This window comes from Dinoponera quadriceps, unplaced genomic scaffold, assembly GCF_001313825.1.
Source record: "Dinoponera quadriceps isolate SergipeBrazil2010 unplaced genomic scaffold, ASM131382v1 scaffold3162, whole genome shotgun sequence".
In the NCBI taxonomy this organism is placed as follows: domain Eukaryota; kingdom Metazoa; phylum Arthropoda; class Insecta; order Hymenoptera; family Formicidae; genus Dinoponera; species Dinoponera quadriceps.
The window spans coordinates 839,672-857,962 of record NW_014557929.1 but is presented as its reverse complement, the minus strand read 5'-3'; the positions used below and the strand labels follow the sequence as shown (position 1 = coordinate 857,962).

General features: G+C 48.0%; 1 protein-coding gene across 1 annotated transcript in view; it reads left to right on the top strand.

Annotated features, from left to right (window-relative positions):
• The window catches only part of LOC106749516 (calpain-C), a 35,906-nt gene that overhangs the window by 11,355 nt on the left and 6,260 nt on the right, over positions 1-18,291 (top strand). Inside the window, exons 2-4 of the mRNA XM_014629042.1 lie at positions 2,715-2,858; positions 5,617-5,686; positions 10,264-10,546. Coding sequence (XP_014484528.1) covers positions 2,715-2,858; positions 5,617-5,686; positions 10,264-10,546 — 497 coding nt within the window. The remainder of the gene's footprint in view (positions 1-2,714; positions 2,859-5,616; positions 5,687-10,263; positions 10,547-18,291) is intronic.

Below are 18,291 nucleotides of genomic sequence, written 5' to 3'. Positions count from 1 at the left end.
GGCCCGCGGTAATTATCCGGTGCTGTTTTATTACGATCTTAATTGGTGCGCCACGCCGCGTTCGGAGGCATTAGCCGTCTTCGGAACAATGCGCGAAACCGGAACGCGCCGAGTCCCGACAACGAGTGTAATTGAGTATTTCGCAATCGTGACGCTTTCACGACCACGCGCGCTTTTGCGCGCGCGCACCTTCTCCCGCATTATCGCCTACGCGGTGAAAATATGTTATCAACGGCCATTGCAAAATGTAATGACGGCGTTACGGCTCACTGAGGCGTGGAGGACATCTCTTTTCTCTCTGTCTCTCTCTCGCCCTTTCTCCGTCGCAGGAACGTTCAATGGCCTATCGCGGTGAGGGCGACGTTTATCCGGCGACGAGAGAAGAGTCGAGGGCGGAATATCTTTCTCTCTCTCTCTCTCTCTCTTTCTCTCTCTTTCACTTGCTGGTTATCCTCGCTGAACGAGGACGAGTTGCCTGATATCTCGATCGTTGGTCGTAAAATACGCCTTATGAATGCTGAAATATATTACTTACATACGACACGTCCTCGGGAATGCGCGAATTATCAATATAATTCCGCGACCATTGCGAGGTAAAAGGACATATTTGTTCCCGTTTACTTCTTAATACAGTCGCTACGATCATATCTAAATATTATATTTACACTGTCATACTCTCTGCGTCAAAGATTGTCTACAACATACGTGTAATTTTTTGCTACGATTTATATAGTCGTAACAGTTATCACGAGTTGTCGCCATATTCACGCGCGGAACATCCGTTCTCTTCGTTTTTTCTACTCCTGGATGTTGATTTATGCCAACGTAAGCTCACGGAGCGACACACACACACACACACACACACACACAGCGGTGAGTGAAGTATCGAACGTGTTAATAATCGCGGGGTCATTAATAAAGAATCGTGTGCGCAGGTTTTGCGGCCGATATTGCGCGCGCGTTTTATAGGCGAATATCCGGCACGTCGCGTCCATGCTGGGAGATATTTCTTAATTTCGCGTCGGTGTGTTAGCGCCGTATCATTAAAGCCCATTAGGCGAGCTCGAGAGCGTCACCGCACTCTCTCTCTCTGGGCTTGTAAACGTATTCGATACAAATTGCCGGGTAGACCGGCGAAAAAAACTGTTGTGCATAAAATTACGCGTAACGGACACGGCAGTCGAGGCTAATCGTCGTAATTCGAGTAATAAATCGTCATCCCGACATGTTTCCGATGGTTCTCATCGTCGAGACGGATGAGGAGGAGATGTCGACTCCGTCGTCGAATGTCAAACAAAAGAGGCACGCAGCTGTGATTGGTGAAAATTACGAACGAGCGGAGAGAGTGTCGACCTGGATACAATGAGTTCGACGAGCCCGAAACGCATTATCGGCGCGCATTATCGAGGCCGCGCGCCGCCGATTAGCGCGAATGGATGTACCTGGGAAAGTGATTTGTTGCTCTTCGATATAGACAGCTCGTTATCACGGGATACTTTTCAGGGTAACGACGTATAACGTCCGCTTAGCGCGAAACGAAATTTCGCGAAGCGTGTCCGAGAGAGCTTCGTTGAGAGATTCGTCGGGGATTAATAAGCTGCGCTCGTGGGAGAAGGTCGGTGAATGGACGGACGGTCCGGAAAATGTACCGTCTAAGTTTTTTCTTGAACTGGAAGCACCTCGACGTCAGCGTTTTCACGTGAATGTATTTTTGACGATTCTGCGTCCGACGGGTTCCTCCGGAGGATCGTATCAGTGCAGAGACGCGAATCAAATATCTGTGCGGTCGAATCGAATCTCTTTAATTCGAATCAGGTTTTCCGGATTTACGTTACATGTTGATCTGAATATGATAAAGTACTTTTAATCAACAGTGATTTTATTCGATTCGAACGATTCGTACATCTCTAGTGGAAACACGTGTGAGAGAGAGAGGGAGAGGTTCACGTCGGCGTCTTCTCACTGAAATCCTCGGAGCCGTGACTCGCGACTCGCGAGATACTAAATTCTCCCGAAACTGCGCCGGCACACTGAACACGTGGATTTATTTCCCGGAGTTTCCCGAGGGAGGGGGATGGAATTTTTCCGACGTGTCGTCGGCTGCGTTACATTTCGCGCGTGGGAACGCGCGAGAAGTTGTTCTCCGCGCAATTTAAACGTCGACGTTTGCTAATGTGCATTATTAATCGTCGCGAGAAATGCTCGGTGCACGGCTACTTCGGGAGAGTTTTCAAACGTCTTTTACTTAAGATCGCGTCTTAATTACGAGAGTAGATGGAGAGAAGAATGGAAAGGCGATACGCGGACCAGAGGTACTGTTAAATTCTCACCCTCCATTAGTAATGAACCATTAATATTAATTAAGTAGCGTAATCTCTTAATTCAGCCCGGCTAGGAAGTTCCTCGTTAAGAGGATATCGAGTCTTTGTTTTCGTGCACACGCCTAAATAGCTATTTCTGCAAAATCCCGACAAGTTATAATTAAGGAATAACTATCTAGACGCGCTTTGTCCCGATTAAGATCGGGGGGGGGGGGGATAAAATAAATCGCGTTGTAATTATGGTCTTGGCTGCACGTAGACTCGACTCGAAGGTCTACTTTTTTCTTCCCGGTGTCATCGAGACGAAGACGTAACTTTACGTAGCGATATTTCGCCGGCCTGTCGATTTTTGTCCCGGTTGAATTAATCGAAGACCACTCGGTTGCTTTCCAGGACGTGATGAGCGAGTACGAACGAATCAAGCGTTCGTGCTTGAAACGAGGCGAGCTCTGGGAGGATCCAGAATTTCCAGCGACGCAGGCGTCGGTCTTTTATCACCAGACACCTCCATTCCAGTTCCAATGGAAAAGGCCGAAGGTAAGCTGGCGATATTTTTTTAACGCATTCGCGCTACGCATATGCGCGACGCGTTCGATCCTCTCGTGACAGAGACTAATGATACACATATGTGACGCATAAATTAAACCTTTCGATACAATTTTTTTGCACATGGTTAAATAATACGTACCGTATTGCGCAAAAAGTTCGATAAGTCGCGGTGACTCGCACTTTTTTAAATAATTCAATGAAATGTAAGGGAGAGAGAGAGAAAGAGAGAGAAACGTTTGAAGTGACAGCTTTCAAAATTTAACACAATAGGCGAGTTTGTTGAGTTAACATAAATTTTCTCTTTATCTTTGATCGCTAATTATCTTCAGAAATTGTTGAAATGTGCGAAACAAATAATTAAATCGTGACGATCGTGTTGTTGAAGAATGTATATACATGACGTGTCTTCTCCATTTTTGTAACGCGTACTTTATTTTGGCGCGCTTTATTACTCAGGTTCACAGAAATTAATTTAGATAAGCATCTTTATGATCCGGAGACACCAGTTGAAAATTTTAACCACTCGGTTAAAAAGTAGCATAATAAGATGCTTCTTTCTCCCGTAACGAGGACGAGACAGCTAAAAGTTGGTTCACTGTTTCGCCGGCTGTTTGATAAGCGATCCGGTTGTTCCTTCGGGAACAGTCTGAAACCAAACTAGCTTGCTCGGTTCGCTCCAGTTCCTGAGGAACGGAAAGACGCGCACTAAGACGTGGGGTTTAGGAACCGTAACGAAAACAGTTCGCAACCTTGACACGCGGCTTCTCTCAGTCCCCTACGTGCTTATAATTGTGGAACAACGTATTTTCTGGTCAGGACGGGACTTAACGGAACCGCTCATCAAGCGCTGAAGTGATCTCTCTGCCGTCCCACTAATCACTTTACTCATATTTGTGCTTTTGCACGCAATTATTTTCGCATCGCTTCACAAATACTTCAGTCACTCGGGATACACCGATTTCTGTAACATTCAATCCTCTTATAATTATCGGAAATCACCACTTTGATCGAAATTATCTTTTTGTACGGACACGTTAACACAGACATATTCGATTAGCGGGAAAAAGGTTGTGATATTTTTTGCCTCGATGAACTTGGGAACTCATTCGGTATCAAATGGGAAAATTTATCTTCTTGAAGATTATTAAAGGATAAACTCCCCTGTTGTGAAGAGATGCATTGATACAGATTACGAAACTGTTGTTGAAAAAAAATACTGTCTCAACCTTTCTTTCACTGGTTGTACGCAGGGTATCAATCACTAAATATGACATCCGCCATATAGTTTGGGCGGTGTGAGTAAATTTTGCTAACAACCGCGCAAATTTTGTCAATTAATAATTAAAGAAGCATCTATAAATGGTCATTTTCAATCCTTTATAACTCAAAATTTTGCATGGTTCTTTGTCAAGTGGTAAAAGACTCTCTTGCTCACATTGATCTAAACTACAAATATATGACGGAAGTCCCTTAGCGACACAGACACCCTGTATACATCTCACTTTTCGGACATGAAATCCCATCGTTACGTCAGACGTCGAGATCACTTCCAAGTTTCCCTTCCAATATTGAACCTCGACGGTCTTTTGGATCGTTACTCCTGCCGGGGGTTGAACGAGATTTCTCCGAGATCCGGAACGTAATCGCGGTTTTAGAATATCGCGGCGGGAATTGGCTGGCGGGATCAACGATCCTGCGGCGTCGTGATTACGCAACGCGCGCACGATGAGACGAGAAACGAGCGAGCAGGTGAAGTCGGCGACGCGTAACCGGAGTCTTTTCTGCTTACCGAACGAGACATTGCGCGGAGACCGGCGCGTATAATAATCGCAATAAAAGTTACCGGCGGCCGTGCGTATACACATGTTGTATCTACGACAAGGTCGGCGATTGCGCGCTGTGCGTGTGTGTCTGTTCGCGTCGCGCTTTTAACACCGTCACCGAAGATCGCTCTCTCGGCTCTCTTGCCGATCCGAGTCACGATCGCGCGTGCCGACCGGAAATACGCGCCGAAAGAGGCAGGTATTGTTACGGCGGCGCACGGGATGCGGAGAACAGTTATTTAATGCAGCGGCACCGATTATTGCGACGCGATGAACGGCTTCGTGCCGCTAATGCTTGGCATTTTTCCACTTGGCACAAGGTAACGCAGTCACGTGTGGGCGACCATTTAATCGGATAATCATTTGCCCCGGCGCAATCGCCTATCGTAATTATGCCCCCGCAAAAGTGAACGCGTATTTCGCAAAGCCTTACTATCGGCGATTAAATCCATTACGAATCGATTATTGGGGATTACAAAAATTACAGTGGAGATTCGCGATGGTGCGTATGGCCCGTTAATTGCGAGGAAATTGCTGATCAAAGATTAGCCAATCGGAAGCTCAAACCTCATTTTGCAAGTGAAGTTGAAGCTTCGAGGCCCGTTCAAAAATATCAACAGTAAGACGTAAATAATAAGCAAACTAACTAATCATAAATGATTATGCTTGGAGGAGGATAGTCGACTTTGATTGCACAGATAACAAGATTTCTTTGGATTTAATAAAATTTCTTTAATCGAAACAAATTTGACTTTTCGCCTAATTCAGAGAAATTTAACGACTAATTTACATTACGTTTTTTTTACGCATTCCCCTTCTCGAATTAACACAGATTCGCACGCATCTCTTTTGCCCCGAGCGATTTTTAGAAACTGGCGAAATATGGCGAAGGGATCATCAAAGATATTTCTCCTCTGTTTCAGGAATTGTGCAATCGGCCCATCTTCGTCAACGATGCGCCGGCTCAGTTCGATGTCATTCCTGGGAAGATGGGTAAGTTGTCGCGTTATTATCCGCGAGAGACAATTATATCACGCATCGGGAAACGCGGGTGGCGAGTATGAAATACGCACGCGAGATCGACGTATTCTAAGGAAGGAACGTAACCGAGGGCAGACGCGTGCGCGTAAATAAACGCCGCACGAAAGGCATCCAGCAATAATGGAACTGGTCGTTCCGCTTTTGCCTATCCTCTTTGCCCCGGCAGCGCGGAATTCCCTCGATAGACGTAATGATACGTTGTGCTCTTGCGCGTGTCTGAAAACCTTGGGCTTCTTCCTAACTCCTCCTTGCGAGAAGCAGGAAAGGTTACGCGAGTTCACTACCACGGGTCTCGGTAATCGAATATTAAACCTCCACATATACACGGCCGCTCGTTATCTGGACTTTGACTGAGAGTCGGTTCTGCAATCGTTCAACGAGCGACTATTTAACAACGCCGGTCGCAACATCGAGCCCGAGTTCTTCGAGAAACATTAACCCCGTATATTATCGGGAATATCCGCCTCGGGCGGATATAAAATGGATTTTATTCCTGAATGCGCAGTGTCCTTAGAATTTTACATGTAAATAGAGAAGCGTTATTGAATAATCTGTTTCATTGACTATCTAAAGTACACGACTTAGTCGTCATTTTGTTTAGCGACTGCGATTAAAAACACACGATGTAACGGTAAGTTGCAATATTTTTGCTAACATACAAAAATGTGTATACCTCCGAATAAGGTTGAACTTTCGACCTATGTTTACTAAAGTTTTTTTACTCAGTATGGTGTGTATTATCTATCATATAATTATCGAGTGGTTTTTTTGAAAACCCCGTTTAATTTTAGTATATATCATGACTAAATGAAATCTTTTTTCGATGCCAGATTCAAACGAGAACCTGTAAATTATAGAGAGAGTATTCTTACTTAGACCAATTATAGAAGTTAACTTCTTGACAGCTAATCTATTCTCGCTTGCTCCAAGTAGTATGTTGGGAGTCCGTTTGCCCCAAGTCCAACCATGCGAATAAGATGGCGACTTTCGATGTATCGAACTCAATAACGCTTCTCTATTTATGTATCAATGATTCTCTATGTGTTCCGTTTTTCACGCGATTATTCGAGTTTATTTGATCTACATTTGTGCTTGTCGAGTATGATCAGACATCGGGCGTTGTTCGAGCGAAGGAGACAGAGAGAGAGAGAGAGAGAGAGAGAGAAAGATCCTAAATATCCGAAGTTAGCGTACGGCAAACTTGTAATGACGCAATTACCTGACGCCGTCTCGAGTAGAGCTGGAGAATCTCATCCGCTATCTTCACGGGCGAAAGAGCGCGAAACCGCACGAACCCTGAAATTACCTCGGTAACCTTTGACGAACGTGAGAGATAACACGTGGTTGCTACCACGAGCGACACGGGTCGAACTTGTTACGCTCCTTTTTTCCGCGCTTTTGCGAGCGGGGCAGGGAGACGGCCCATTCCCGCCGTAGTTGTCTGTGTTTTATTTACTCGCATAACGCCGCGAATACGCAGAATATTTTCTCGGAAAATATTCGGCAAACCTTAACAACTCGGGATCCACGACTTAATGTGCGAAAGGATTTATTCGCAAGACGATAAGTACATGGAGAAGATTTCTTTAGATATAATAAAATTTCTTTAACTTTGAAGCTAATCTGTTTTTTTTGAATGGAGCGAACAAACGAAGTTTGTGTGAGAAATATAACTATGTTGGAAAATTATTAAAGAACTTTTTTGTTTCGGTGGGGAAATATATAGTATTGTGAACAAAGTTGAAGTGTTTTTCCGAGATATTCGAATCATAGCGTCTGCGTGAAGTTTTCCAATCGGAAAAAGAGTAGGATTGAATTAAATAGCAATGATGCAAAAATATATCGATATTTCCTCGCCGCATCTACATTATACATGAGTGAGAGTTGCGATTATCGCGAATGATATCAATCAAGCAATTAAGGCCCTTTGCGTAGCTGCAATTTCTCAAATATTATATCGCGATTAGCGTTTCAGCGCGCGATTGGTATTTGCAATCAAGTAGGCTAATGAGGATGACGTTGGCAGTACATAATCGCGGTCGAAAGCGACGCCCGCGATCGGGCTCCGACAGACGTAATATTTGATAAATGCGCTCGGGATTGCCGCTCTCGCGTATTAATTAAATTAGAAAGTCGCACGCGCGCGCGTTCGTGTGCCAGATACGTAAACGTCTCGTAATTCACTTGAGAACTTAGCGCTAATTACGCTACATCGTGAAAATAGTAACACTTGCTAAATGTTACGTGTCGTATCAAACGTCGGGATTATTTTCTCGCGATCGTGAACGCGCAAGATCGAGGGATCGGCGAGCAAGACCGCGAATAAAATAAGAGCTCTCTCGGCTCGTATCGACAGCAAAGTCTCCGCGTACGTCGCGGACGAAGTGTATTTCACTTCAGATTCTCGATCTCTGTCGGGAAACGCGAGGACAGGAAATCAAACTAGTTCTCGGCTCATGGTGGCGACACCGGCCGGGTTGCACCGGTTAAATACGCCTGTCGTGGTGTTTTTGTTGCACAATGCAATTATCATAACGAAGTTTCACATTCCCGCGAGGAGAAATCTTTTTCTAATCTTTCGTCTCTTTTCGTGCGCGGCCAACGAGCGATCGCGTTGCGCAAACCGAGCCTACCTGCCGCGAGTCGCGTGCGACATTTTGCAATTAGGGTAACCCGTCATATACACCGCTAAGAGAAACTTAATCTGCCAAGTATTATTTATTATGTTTAAGACAAATGCATTATACAGATCAAAACTGGATACGAAACGACGACGACGAAACGACGCGCAAAAATACATCCGCGTCCCGACGTACAGTTTATTCGTTTAATTGTCCGTCGTCAACGCCGGGACGAACTTCTCGATTCTTCTTCCGGACGAGCTCTTCTGATGATTTGTCCCGCGATATTTCCTTTTTATTCCCATTGCAATCAGCCAGATGCGCTGGGCGCTCGTCGGTCGCGCGGTAATCATCTCGCTTTCTTCGGGCTTCGCTCTCTCTCTCTCTCTCTCTGTTCCGATGGTCGCGACCGGCTCGGAAAATTAAAACGAAATGCGATTCCACTATCTCGCGAGCTAATGCACCGTGCAGCGTTTCCCGCGTCGCAATCCCTTCCGCGGCTCGGTGACTATAATTCACGAGTTGATCGCGCCGCCGGAAGTCGAGCGCTTCCCCAGTAAAGCCATGCAGACGCGCATTCCTCAAGATATAACTGCGCTTGCTATAGCACGCGCGCGCGCGCGTGTCCCGTTAACGTGTACGCAACCAACAGCACGCACAGCCGGCCGCGGGATGATGACACGTAATGATTTATATACCGACCTACATTGCGACACCGCAAATTCGGCGCCGGTCCGCCTACCTACCGATGGCCTTGCTGCCTGCGCCCGCAGATCGATCCCGATCGTAGAGAAGATCGGCACGTCGCGGAGTGCGGCTTGGACGTCGAGTTCCGACATCGGGGAATCGTGAGGGACGATTTTTCACGAAATTTTCACGCGCAAAAGTCACATTTAACTCCCGAAGTAACTGAGTAATTTTATTTTGAATAATAATAATTATTATATGAACGATTGTATATCGTGGCAGTTAGAACTATTATACGAGGCGTCCGATAATCTTCTCGGGAACTGAACGGGAAAATTATGTACTATTGTGCAAAATTCTCAGTAGTTAAGATTCGTGGAGATGGAGTAACACATACGGAGTGTCCGGCCTATCGCTTCCCGTGCGCTCATTAGATGGTACAGATGAAATAATTTCTCATTAGCTATTGCGAATTTTCCATCGAAAATATATGATACGTCACTTTTCTGTTACACCCGTTCTACTTGCGCACGGATCCCGAGGAAATTATCGGACATCTCGTACATATGTAGCAATTTTCCTTTGTCCTTTGATTCCTTGATTGATCCTGTTAACTGTAACGTTCCGCCTCGTGACTCAAATTGCACACTTAGTTTAATAAACCGAATAACGAAATCACCTCGGAATTATTGCGGAATGGAAGCATGTAATGGCGGAGTTAAACTGTCGTAACTGATGTTTACCTAATTGCTTCTCTATGGAGCGATCCGTACGGAACGCGGAGAGCGATTATCGAGAGTGAGCAGCGTAAATTCGCGATCGGCGCAGGATTCGTTCCCGTTTTTCCTCTCTTTTCTCGCGTCTCGAGTGACAAAAAGCCTGCGTAAACGCGAGCCGTTCGATCGGCGATTAGAGACCTTCGGAAACGAAAGTAAAGTGAGCGAACGCGCGATAGAGCGCGGTGTCGCGCTCTTGGGTCCTGCACAATTTTCTCACAACATTACGACACGCTCGACAAATATCGCCTTAGTCTTACGCCTCGCAAGGGACTGTGACGTTAATCTCTAGAAATAAATCGTACTCGAGGAATTTGAGATCGTTCCCCGCGAAGATCCCGCGCAAACCTCGCAGAGACGAAACTTCCCAGTTCTAACTCGATTATGAGACGAATGTTGCTCTTCAGACTTTTTGGTGTCATTAAACGTTGTCTCTCGTCAACAGGTGACAAGTGGCTGGTGTCATGCCTGGGTGTGCTGCACCTCAGCAAGGGCTTGTTCTACAGGGTGGTGCCGGCCGACCAAGGCTTCGGGAGCGGCGGGGAGCCGCCGGGCTCGCCGACCGCTGAGTACGCCGGGGTCTTCAGGTTTCGACTGTGGTGGTGCGGCGCGTGGGTGGAGGTTCTCGTCGACGACCGGCTGCCGGCGGTTCACGGCAGACTGGCCTTCGTCCAGAGCCGCCATAGCGATCAGTTTTGGCCGGCGTTGCTGGAGAAAGCGTACGCCAAGTGAGTACTGTTCCGATCGTCTACCTCTCGTAGCGCCGTTTGATACAAATCGAGGCCGTAGAGAAGCATTTTGTAACGGCGGTTACACGACGATCTCTTCCCTCTCGCCGCGAGAGATCGTGGAAACCTCGCAGGGCGAGATACGGGGCGTTATTATTACCGGCGACGGCTTTCCGAGCCGAGCCGCCGTGGGCGGCGTGGGCGTCCACCAGGTGGCCGTTCAAGGTGAGCTCGCGATGGCGCGAGGATCGACCTCACCGCGTCCGATCGATGAACCGCGATCATCGCTCGTGGCGCGCGTCAATGGGAATTAATCTGGCGCCTCGACCTCTTCTCGGGGATGATGATGTTTCGCTCTGTGAATTTGAGCCGAAGACTTGCGTAGCACGGAAGCTTCAATCGATTATGTAAAGGAGGTGAGTTAACAAGATGGCAACATCGTCCCGAAACGAGCAAAAAATAAAAAGAACCCCCTCTCTACGCATATTTATATAAGCATTAGTATGCCGACATGTGCACATCATACACGCGATGTGTATAAGCTGTCAATTGTGTTTGGCGGAACGAGTGGTCGGCGAACGAGCGACGAAAAAGATTCGCGGGAGAGATACATCGGCCACGAGTCGTGAGAAGCCTGCGTATTTTCTCTTCTCCGGTAAATTCATATTCATGCGCTGAGAGAGAAAAAGATGCTACATTAAAATGAATATTTGCCGAGGAGTGTAAGAGTGAAATTATGTTACTTGAATGTGGCACGCTGAAAGAAAAAGTGCTGTGTTTAAGTAACATTTACTTCCGATAGTTCGGAGGAGATCCAACGACAAACCCCCTCCACCCGAAGTCGTTCGTTCGCATAGTCGTCATCCATGCGATTCTGAAGCGATCTTGCGACTGACCACTGCGAGAAACGACGGATTTCGTGTGTGGATCAGCAGAGCGCTGCGTGTGGAACAAACAAACGCATGCACACACATATATATATATATATATGCGTCAGGTCGCGCCTCGCTCGTCACGTAGATTGACAAGCGGGACGCAGAGAACGACGTAGAAGCTGAGCTCGCCTGGGCGGGCTTCATCTCGCGACTTCATCTCGCGACGTCGGGATCCGTGGCGCGAGTAATCGAGGCGCGCGATCTCTCTCGCCGCGAGATGGAAGTTGAGTTTACGCGAACGGACGGACGGACGAACGAACGAACGACGATGACCGGTTTTGCCGGAGGTCCTTGCTCCTCTTCTTAATCTTCCCCTGATGACCGTACCTACCTTCGTTCCTCCGCTACCACCTCTTTTCCCTCGTTACTCGCGTCGTTTTGTTCCTCATTTCCCTCTTCTCTTTCTCTCTCTCTCTCTCTCCTTCGGTTTCTTGCCCCATCGTGAGCGTAAACTCCGTCTGGGCGTTGCTCTCGAAACTGCTCCGCAAGGTGACGACGTCGAAAATGACGTGCCTCTCGCTAGACAAAAGGGAGCCGAGAAAGTCGCCGTACGAGACCGAGGAGCAATCACCTGGCGGTCCTTGCGCAAGATTACGTCGAAAATTTGGCGCGTACACGCCCCCTTTCCCTCGTGTCTTTATTGATCTTACTCATTACCGATGAGGTGAGGACGGGAGTGACTCTCGCTGTTCGAGCGAGGCTCGATGAGTTCTCTCACCGCGAGAAGCGAACCATTTGCGAAATCATATCGCCTTATCTGCGCACAGAGCGATATCGCCGCGTTGTCAGGTGTGTATAATCGCGGATTATTGCACGGATACTCACTTAGCTTACGCTACACTGATTCTCGCTTAACCCAGAAACTGCAAGTAACCTTGCGATAATTATAGAATTTTTTTTCGAACACTTCCTTTCATCATTATCTCGGGTTTAACTGACAAAGATGCTCGTAGCTGTAAGAATGTTGAGGCCGGTTGTTGGTGATCGTGTAATTATTATAAAAAGGAGGATATTAACAAGTTCTTAACGAGGCAGTGCGCGGGCGGTTTTACTTTCGTTAACTATATGCTTCGGCCGCAATTATACCGCACATATATTGAAATAATGATGGGCAAATGAATATGCATATCCGCCACGGTCGAGAAAAATCGGGCGTACAAGTGGCTCAAAGAGAAAGAAACCTCTCGTTCCGCCGTTTTTCCCGAAGAACTACGTCCGAAGTACAGTTTTATTTGGACAACGAATCTAAATAATTAATTTGCGTGAATCTCTCGCGGTGTCGCCGGCAAACAACGGCGTATCGCAAATCGGCGAGCATGATGTGTGCCTAGTCAACGACCGTGAACGCACTTTGCTGCAATTTCATCGTAAAACGCGCGCCACTTTTGCGTCACAATGTTACGTACACCGACGTACCGCATATGCGTGTGTGCGCGCGTAACAACGGAGCTCGTCGTGTTAGCGTTCGGTGAAAGCAGAACAGGACTGCGGGATTTTTTTACCCGACAGCAGACCGAGCTCTGTAAAAACGTTCGACGACGGATTGTTATTATTATGTATACATACGTGCACGCGCGCGTGACAGGTGTGTGTGTGTGTGTGTGTGAATCACGTGCGATTCTCCGCTCGGTGGAGCGCGTGAGATGAATCAAACGATTGACATTTGTCGTATCGTCGTCTGTATGTCCGATTACGAAGCGACGGATACGTCGAGGCCGCGGATCATTAATAATTAATGACGCGCCGCGGATTCCCGGCGACTTCCGTTCGGCGGTGTCGGCGTGTTTAGCCGCCGCCGCTAATTGACGTTGCGTCTTCGATTTGAGGCGATCCTCGAACGACTTTACCAGCGGATAATACGATTTCCCATTGCGAGCGCCGATCGTAATTACGATTACGATAATAATTGCCGGCTGGTCGTGCGTCTACGTACGCGCGCGCTCGCTTACGTCTCGCGACTCTTGTGTCGCGCGACGCGTAAGACGGTAAGGAAAGTCACGCAACGCGCGATAAATCCGGCGCGATAATATTTATGGTTTCGTGAGCGTAAGGGAAACGCACCGCGCGCTTTTCGTGGCAGAAGAGTTATGCAACGTAATGCCAATAATTGCCGCGCAGGGTAATCACGCGGTGCATCGCGCGCGCGAGCGAGCACGGACGATTATCTGAATAATTCAGTCACAATGTAACCCTCACTTTGATGCCTCGTAACCGCGCGTTAAATCACCAGGCTTGATCGTATTAATTGCTAAACGCGCCCGTCGACGGCCGTGTTACGTCGCGATATTTGCGCGCGAGCGCACGTTGTTACGAGCTGCATGCATTACGGCGCGGATTATTCTTATCTGGACGATGGATTTCTAGGCGAATTTTTTCGCGATAATATGAATATGTCTCTCGCTTGAAGCGGAATAAACAAAAAAGGTTGAGATTTAACGGAATGGCAACACTTTGGGACGAGAAGTTCTCATGACAATAGTCGAGCTTGTTGGGTAAAAGTGTCGGCACCTTGTTAAATCGCAATCTTTTTCGCGTTATTAATTAATAATTAATCTTATATTCCAACAAAAGAATGTCGAAAAGTTGATCTAAATATTCGTCGTCTAGACAGAAATCCCCCCACCCCCCACCCTTTAGCTGATGAAGTTTCAACATTCACCGAGCCGAAATATGCCGGTCTCTATTGAAGCTCTCTGTGTGCAATTCCACGGCGCACGATTGTACTGCAGATTCTTCACGCGAAGTAAATACGTATCGCTTCATTAATATTGTAATACCGAGCGTATCGGGATGGCTAGTTGGATTTATAATCGCGTCGTTGACACACTTTCGCAATCGACGCTATACACACACACATATATATATATATATATATATATATATATATATATATCTTTTTCGCTGAATCGTGGTCGATATAGCGATGTATTAATCGCGTATTAATGTCACGCGCGAACCAGTAAATCATTTTAGCGATGGCACACATCCGGAGATCGCAGAAAATAAATGGAAGCGCGCGAGAGAGAGAGAGGATGGGAAGGGGGGGGGGGATTCGTCCCCCGACCTTTTCTCTTTCACGACGACCCTGCTGCAAAAGCCGACCGATCCGGAACGATCGCGCCCGGCTTCGGTAAACCAATAGCGACATCGAGAATGAGTTAGAAAGCTCTCTCGCCCGCCCGCGTGCCGATATACGCAAGAAGAGTATGCGCAACGCGCCCCTCTCGTCGATTTCCATTAGAAAACATCGCTCGGCGAATTCCGCGCGATGCGGCTCGGTCTCGCCGGACGCGGCGGGCTTGTGTTTCACTTTGTTCGCCCGCGCTTTTTGCCCGTTTTGTAGAAAGTGTCGTAGCAGCGCCGTCGGGAAAGACCGTCAATCGGGAAAGCACGCCACGGGAAGATCGGTTCGAGGGCGTGTGTTGAGAATCAACTGTTTACTGAGCGATTACGAGACGAACGGAATGCAAAAAGGAAGAAGCCGATGGCGAAACGAAGACGCGTCGAGACACGTGGAGAAAATCTGATATAATCAGCTCGGCGAGATTCGATCGGGAAGGGGAGGGGGGAGGAGCGTAGTCACGTATTTTACATAATTATAAATTTTTGCGTACACGTGTGTGGCTCGCGTTATTACAGGGCCTCCTCCCTAGCGTTTCGTTTCCATTAACGAGCAACGCAGCGGGCCATTATGCGAGGAAAACCGCGCAATTGAGGGACACGCGGATTCCGCGAGGGGTTCTCAACAGGTGTCCCGCCGTGAGCCCCTCGGGTCGAAGGCATTCGCGGCGACCCGAAAAGAAATCAGGCGGCGGAGATATTCGGTCGGCCGGACGTGCGTGGCCGTACCTGCTCGCGTACATACGCGCTCGCTCGCTCGCTCGTTGCGCGTACCGAGCCGTCCGCAGGCTCCGATACTTTCACTCGGCAAGTAGTCGCGCGGTATCACGCCGCTCGCCGGCAATGGATCGCGGAGGTCAGTGCACCGGTGACCACGCTCTCGTCCATGCTCGTATCCGCGAGCACGAAAGCAGCGCGCCGATAATCCCGAAGGTGGATGCACCGCGCGCCGGAGGATGCCGGCCGATTTTGCCCGTTCGACTCGCGGTTATCTGCGCTGTGTCCGCGAAATCGCGCGAGTCATCGCGCTCAGGTAGATAGGCGCTGGTAGGTAAACTCGACAGGCAGACCGAGTTGGAATTTTTCGGGTCTACGTTCGAACTTGAAATTTACAATACAGTGGAACCTGAAAGATAGCACAATATAGATTGAATTCCAATGATATCATTTATGCTTATCGTGGCCACGATAACGTGTCAAATTTTCAAGTTTTCGTTGTTCTTAACGTTAAAACAACTTGCTCTGGATATTCGTATGAATTTAATGGTTTAAATATCGAGAGGTGTTTGTAACTGCAAGGTAGCATTAAGATTCCGTAGAATCGAAGGTTCTACGAAAGTAGTTCAAGAGTTACAAGTTAACAAGTATAGTATCGTAAAGGTAGGTTTTTAGTCTATCGGCCATCTAAGTATGCCGCAAACTGTCCTCGAGAGGGCAAAGTAGCATTAAAATTTCGATCCGGCCGGAGAGTCCACTTCTTGACCGCCGCTTTCCATACGTCTTGCGTAAGGGAGGAAAAAATAGAGCGGGATTCGACAGAACCGATAGCGTGACGCCTGTTCGAAAGGAACGGAAAAAATGCGAAACTGGTAGTCGCGAATTTGAAAGAAAGTAAAAAGGAGCGAGGGGAGGGAGAGGAAGGGAGAAAAAAGGAAGCGGCCGATATCGCGAGGCACACGTAATGGAAGTTGTCCGGCTAGCGATATTCAGCGGCCAGAGATTGCGTCGTGGCCGACAGCCGCGTAACTGGTCGCCGGAAGGTTTTCGCTGTTATTTTTAACAAACGTCGCGCTTTCGATTTCTAGCCGCCATCGGCTCGTTATTTGCGTCACCAGCCGTCGTCAGCCAGGTCGTCAGCCGGTTGTAACATTTCAGATGTTTTTTTTTTAATATTCCGCTCCATACGGAATAAATTCCGTAAATCCCGAGCCTTTGAAACGACATCAGAGAGAATTCACGTGGCTTTTGTATGTGCGAGAGAAAAAGAGAGAGAGAGAGAGAGAGAGAGAGAGAGAGGCAGAGAGACCTTTGTGCCCGAGTTTCTTTGTAATCTGCGTTCTCGAGAGAGAGGGAAAACAATTATAACAAAGAAAACACAGACGAATTGCGAGTCGCACGAATAAACCCTCGCTTGTCTCTCCGTTCGACATAGTATTGCGACGATGAAGGGAGAACAATTCCGCGATTCGGTCACACGCGACGCAATCCTCGAGGACGCCGGCGCGATGTTAATATGTAACAAGTGCGCGGTAATAGCGGAAGACGATCGACGACGACGATGACGTGGGATGATTGGTAATGGAGCGAGATAACGCGACAATGACGATGCGCATACGCGAGAGCGGGCGCGCTCGCGCTCCGTTAGACAAACGCGGAACGGAAGTGCATCAACGTTGCAACGTGCATCTAACCGTTGAGTCACAAAGTGACAACGGTCGAGTTACATAGGCATCGCGGTGTTGCAGCTTCGGTCGAAGGTGCGGTGACCTCCGCCGCTGGGGGGGAGCCTTGCTTGCGAGGAGAGAACTCCCCGTTGCTGGCATTAAGCGCGAAGAAAGACGAACGCTACTTCGGCCGGCTTGTTGAGCAGCAATTAGCGACACCTGCGATGATACGCGCTTTAAGATTTCTATCGAACAGAAGCCTCGAACGGCGCGTGCGGCCGGGCTTTGATTTTTGCACCCGTGTGATCTCGAGTCGAGACTTTCGGGATTTCTTCGGTCTTTAGTTTTGTAGCATAGTGTGTATAGAGGAGTCAAAATAACAAGATAGATCCCGTTTTAACGATATAATTTATTTGATCTTATTTTAACTATAACGACGTCCGAAATTCCCGTTTTCGTCGTTTTTAACGTCAAAACAAATCGTTCCGAATATCCCAGGATTTCCCTCGGCTCCCGGAACACTCATAAGTTGAATAACCGAAATATCGAGAGCACTCGTAGCTTCAAGACAGCACGGAAATGAAATCTGTAGAATTAAGGGTTAAGAGCGTCAAAGCAGCGTCGAAATTTCGACCCGCGGTCGATGCGATCTCTCGCACGAGTCGGGCTTTTCATACCTGTGCAGCTGCGATCACGATCACTCCGTCGTTCCTCCCGTCGTTCATTATCAGCGGACGATTAATCACGCAGATAACGATGCCCGCACGTCGATGTTACAAACCCGGAAAACACGGAAAGCAGAAGAGTTAGAAAAGAGCCGACGAGGACACCGATCCAATTATACGCCCGGGACCTTCGTCATCATCATCGTCTTCTTTTTCTTCTTCCATTTCACTTCTTCTTCTTCCTGCCCGAACGTCATGTCGTACACCTCTCTTGAGAAAATACGCAGGTAACACTCGTGCGTGCGAAAATGGTTACGGTTTTCAGACGGGCACGAACACGCGCGCGAACCGCACGCGCGATAATAAAGAAAAGGCGTCGACAGTCCCCGGGACGGAGGCCCCGTTATCTCCGGAATGCTAATTCCCGCAGGAGAACGGCACATGCAAGGTAGAGATAATATCGAGTCTACTCCCTTGATTCTCCCCCCGCGAGTTCCGCCGCGAAGCCACTTCGTGACCTTCTTCTTTACCGTCTCTCTCCCTTTGTCCGCGCATAGGTCAGGAACGGTCGTCCCGCGTAAAACGGCGATATCGCGGCATCCCTTTCTGCGATTTTCATCCGGGCGGGACCGGGGGGGGGG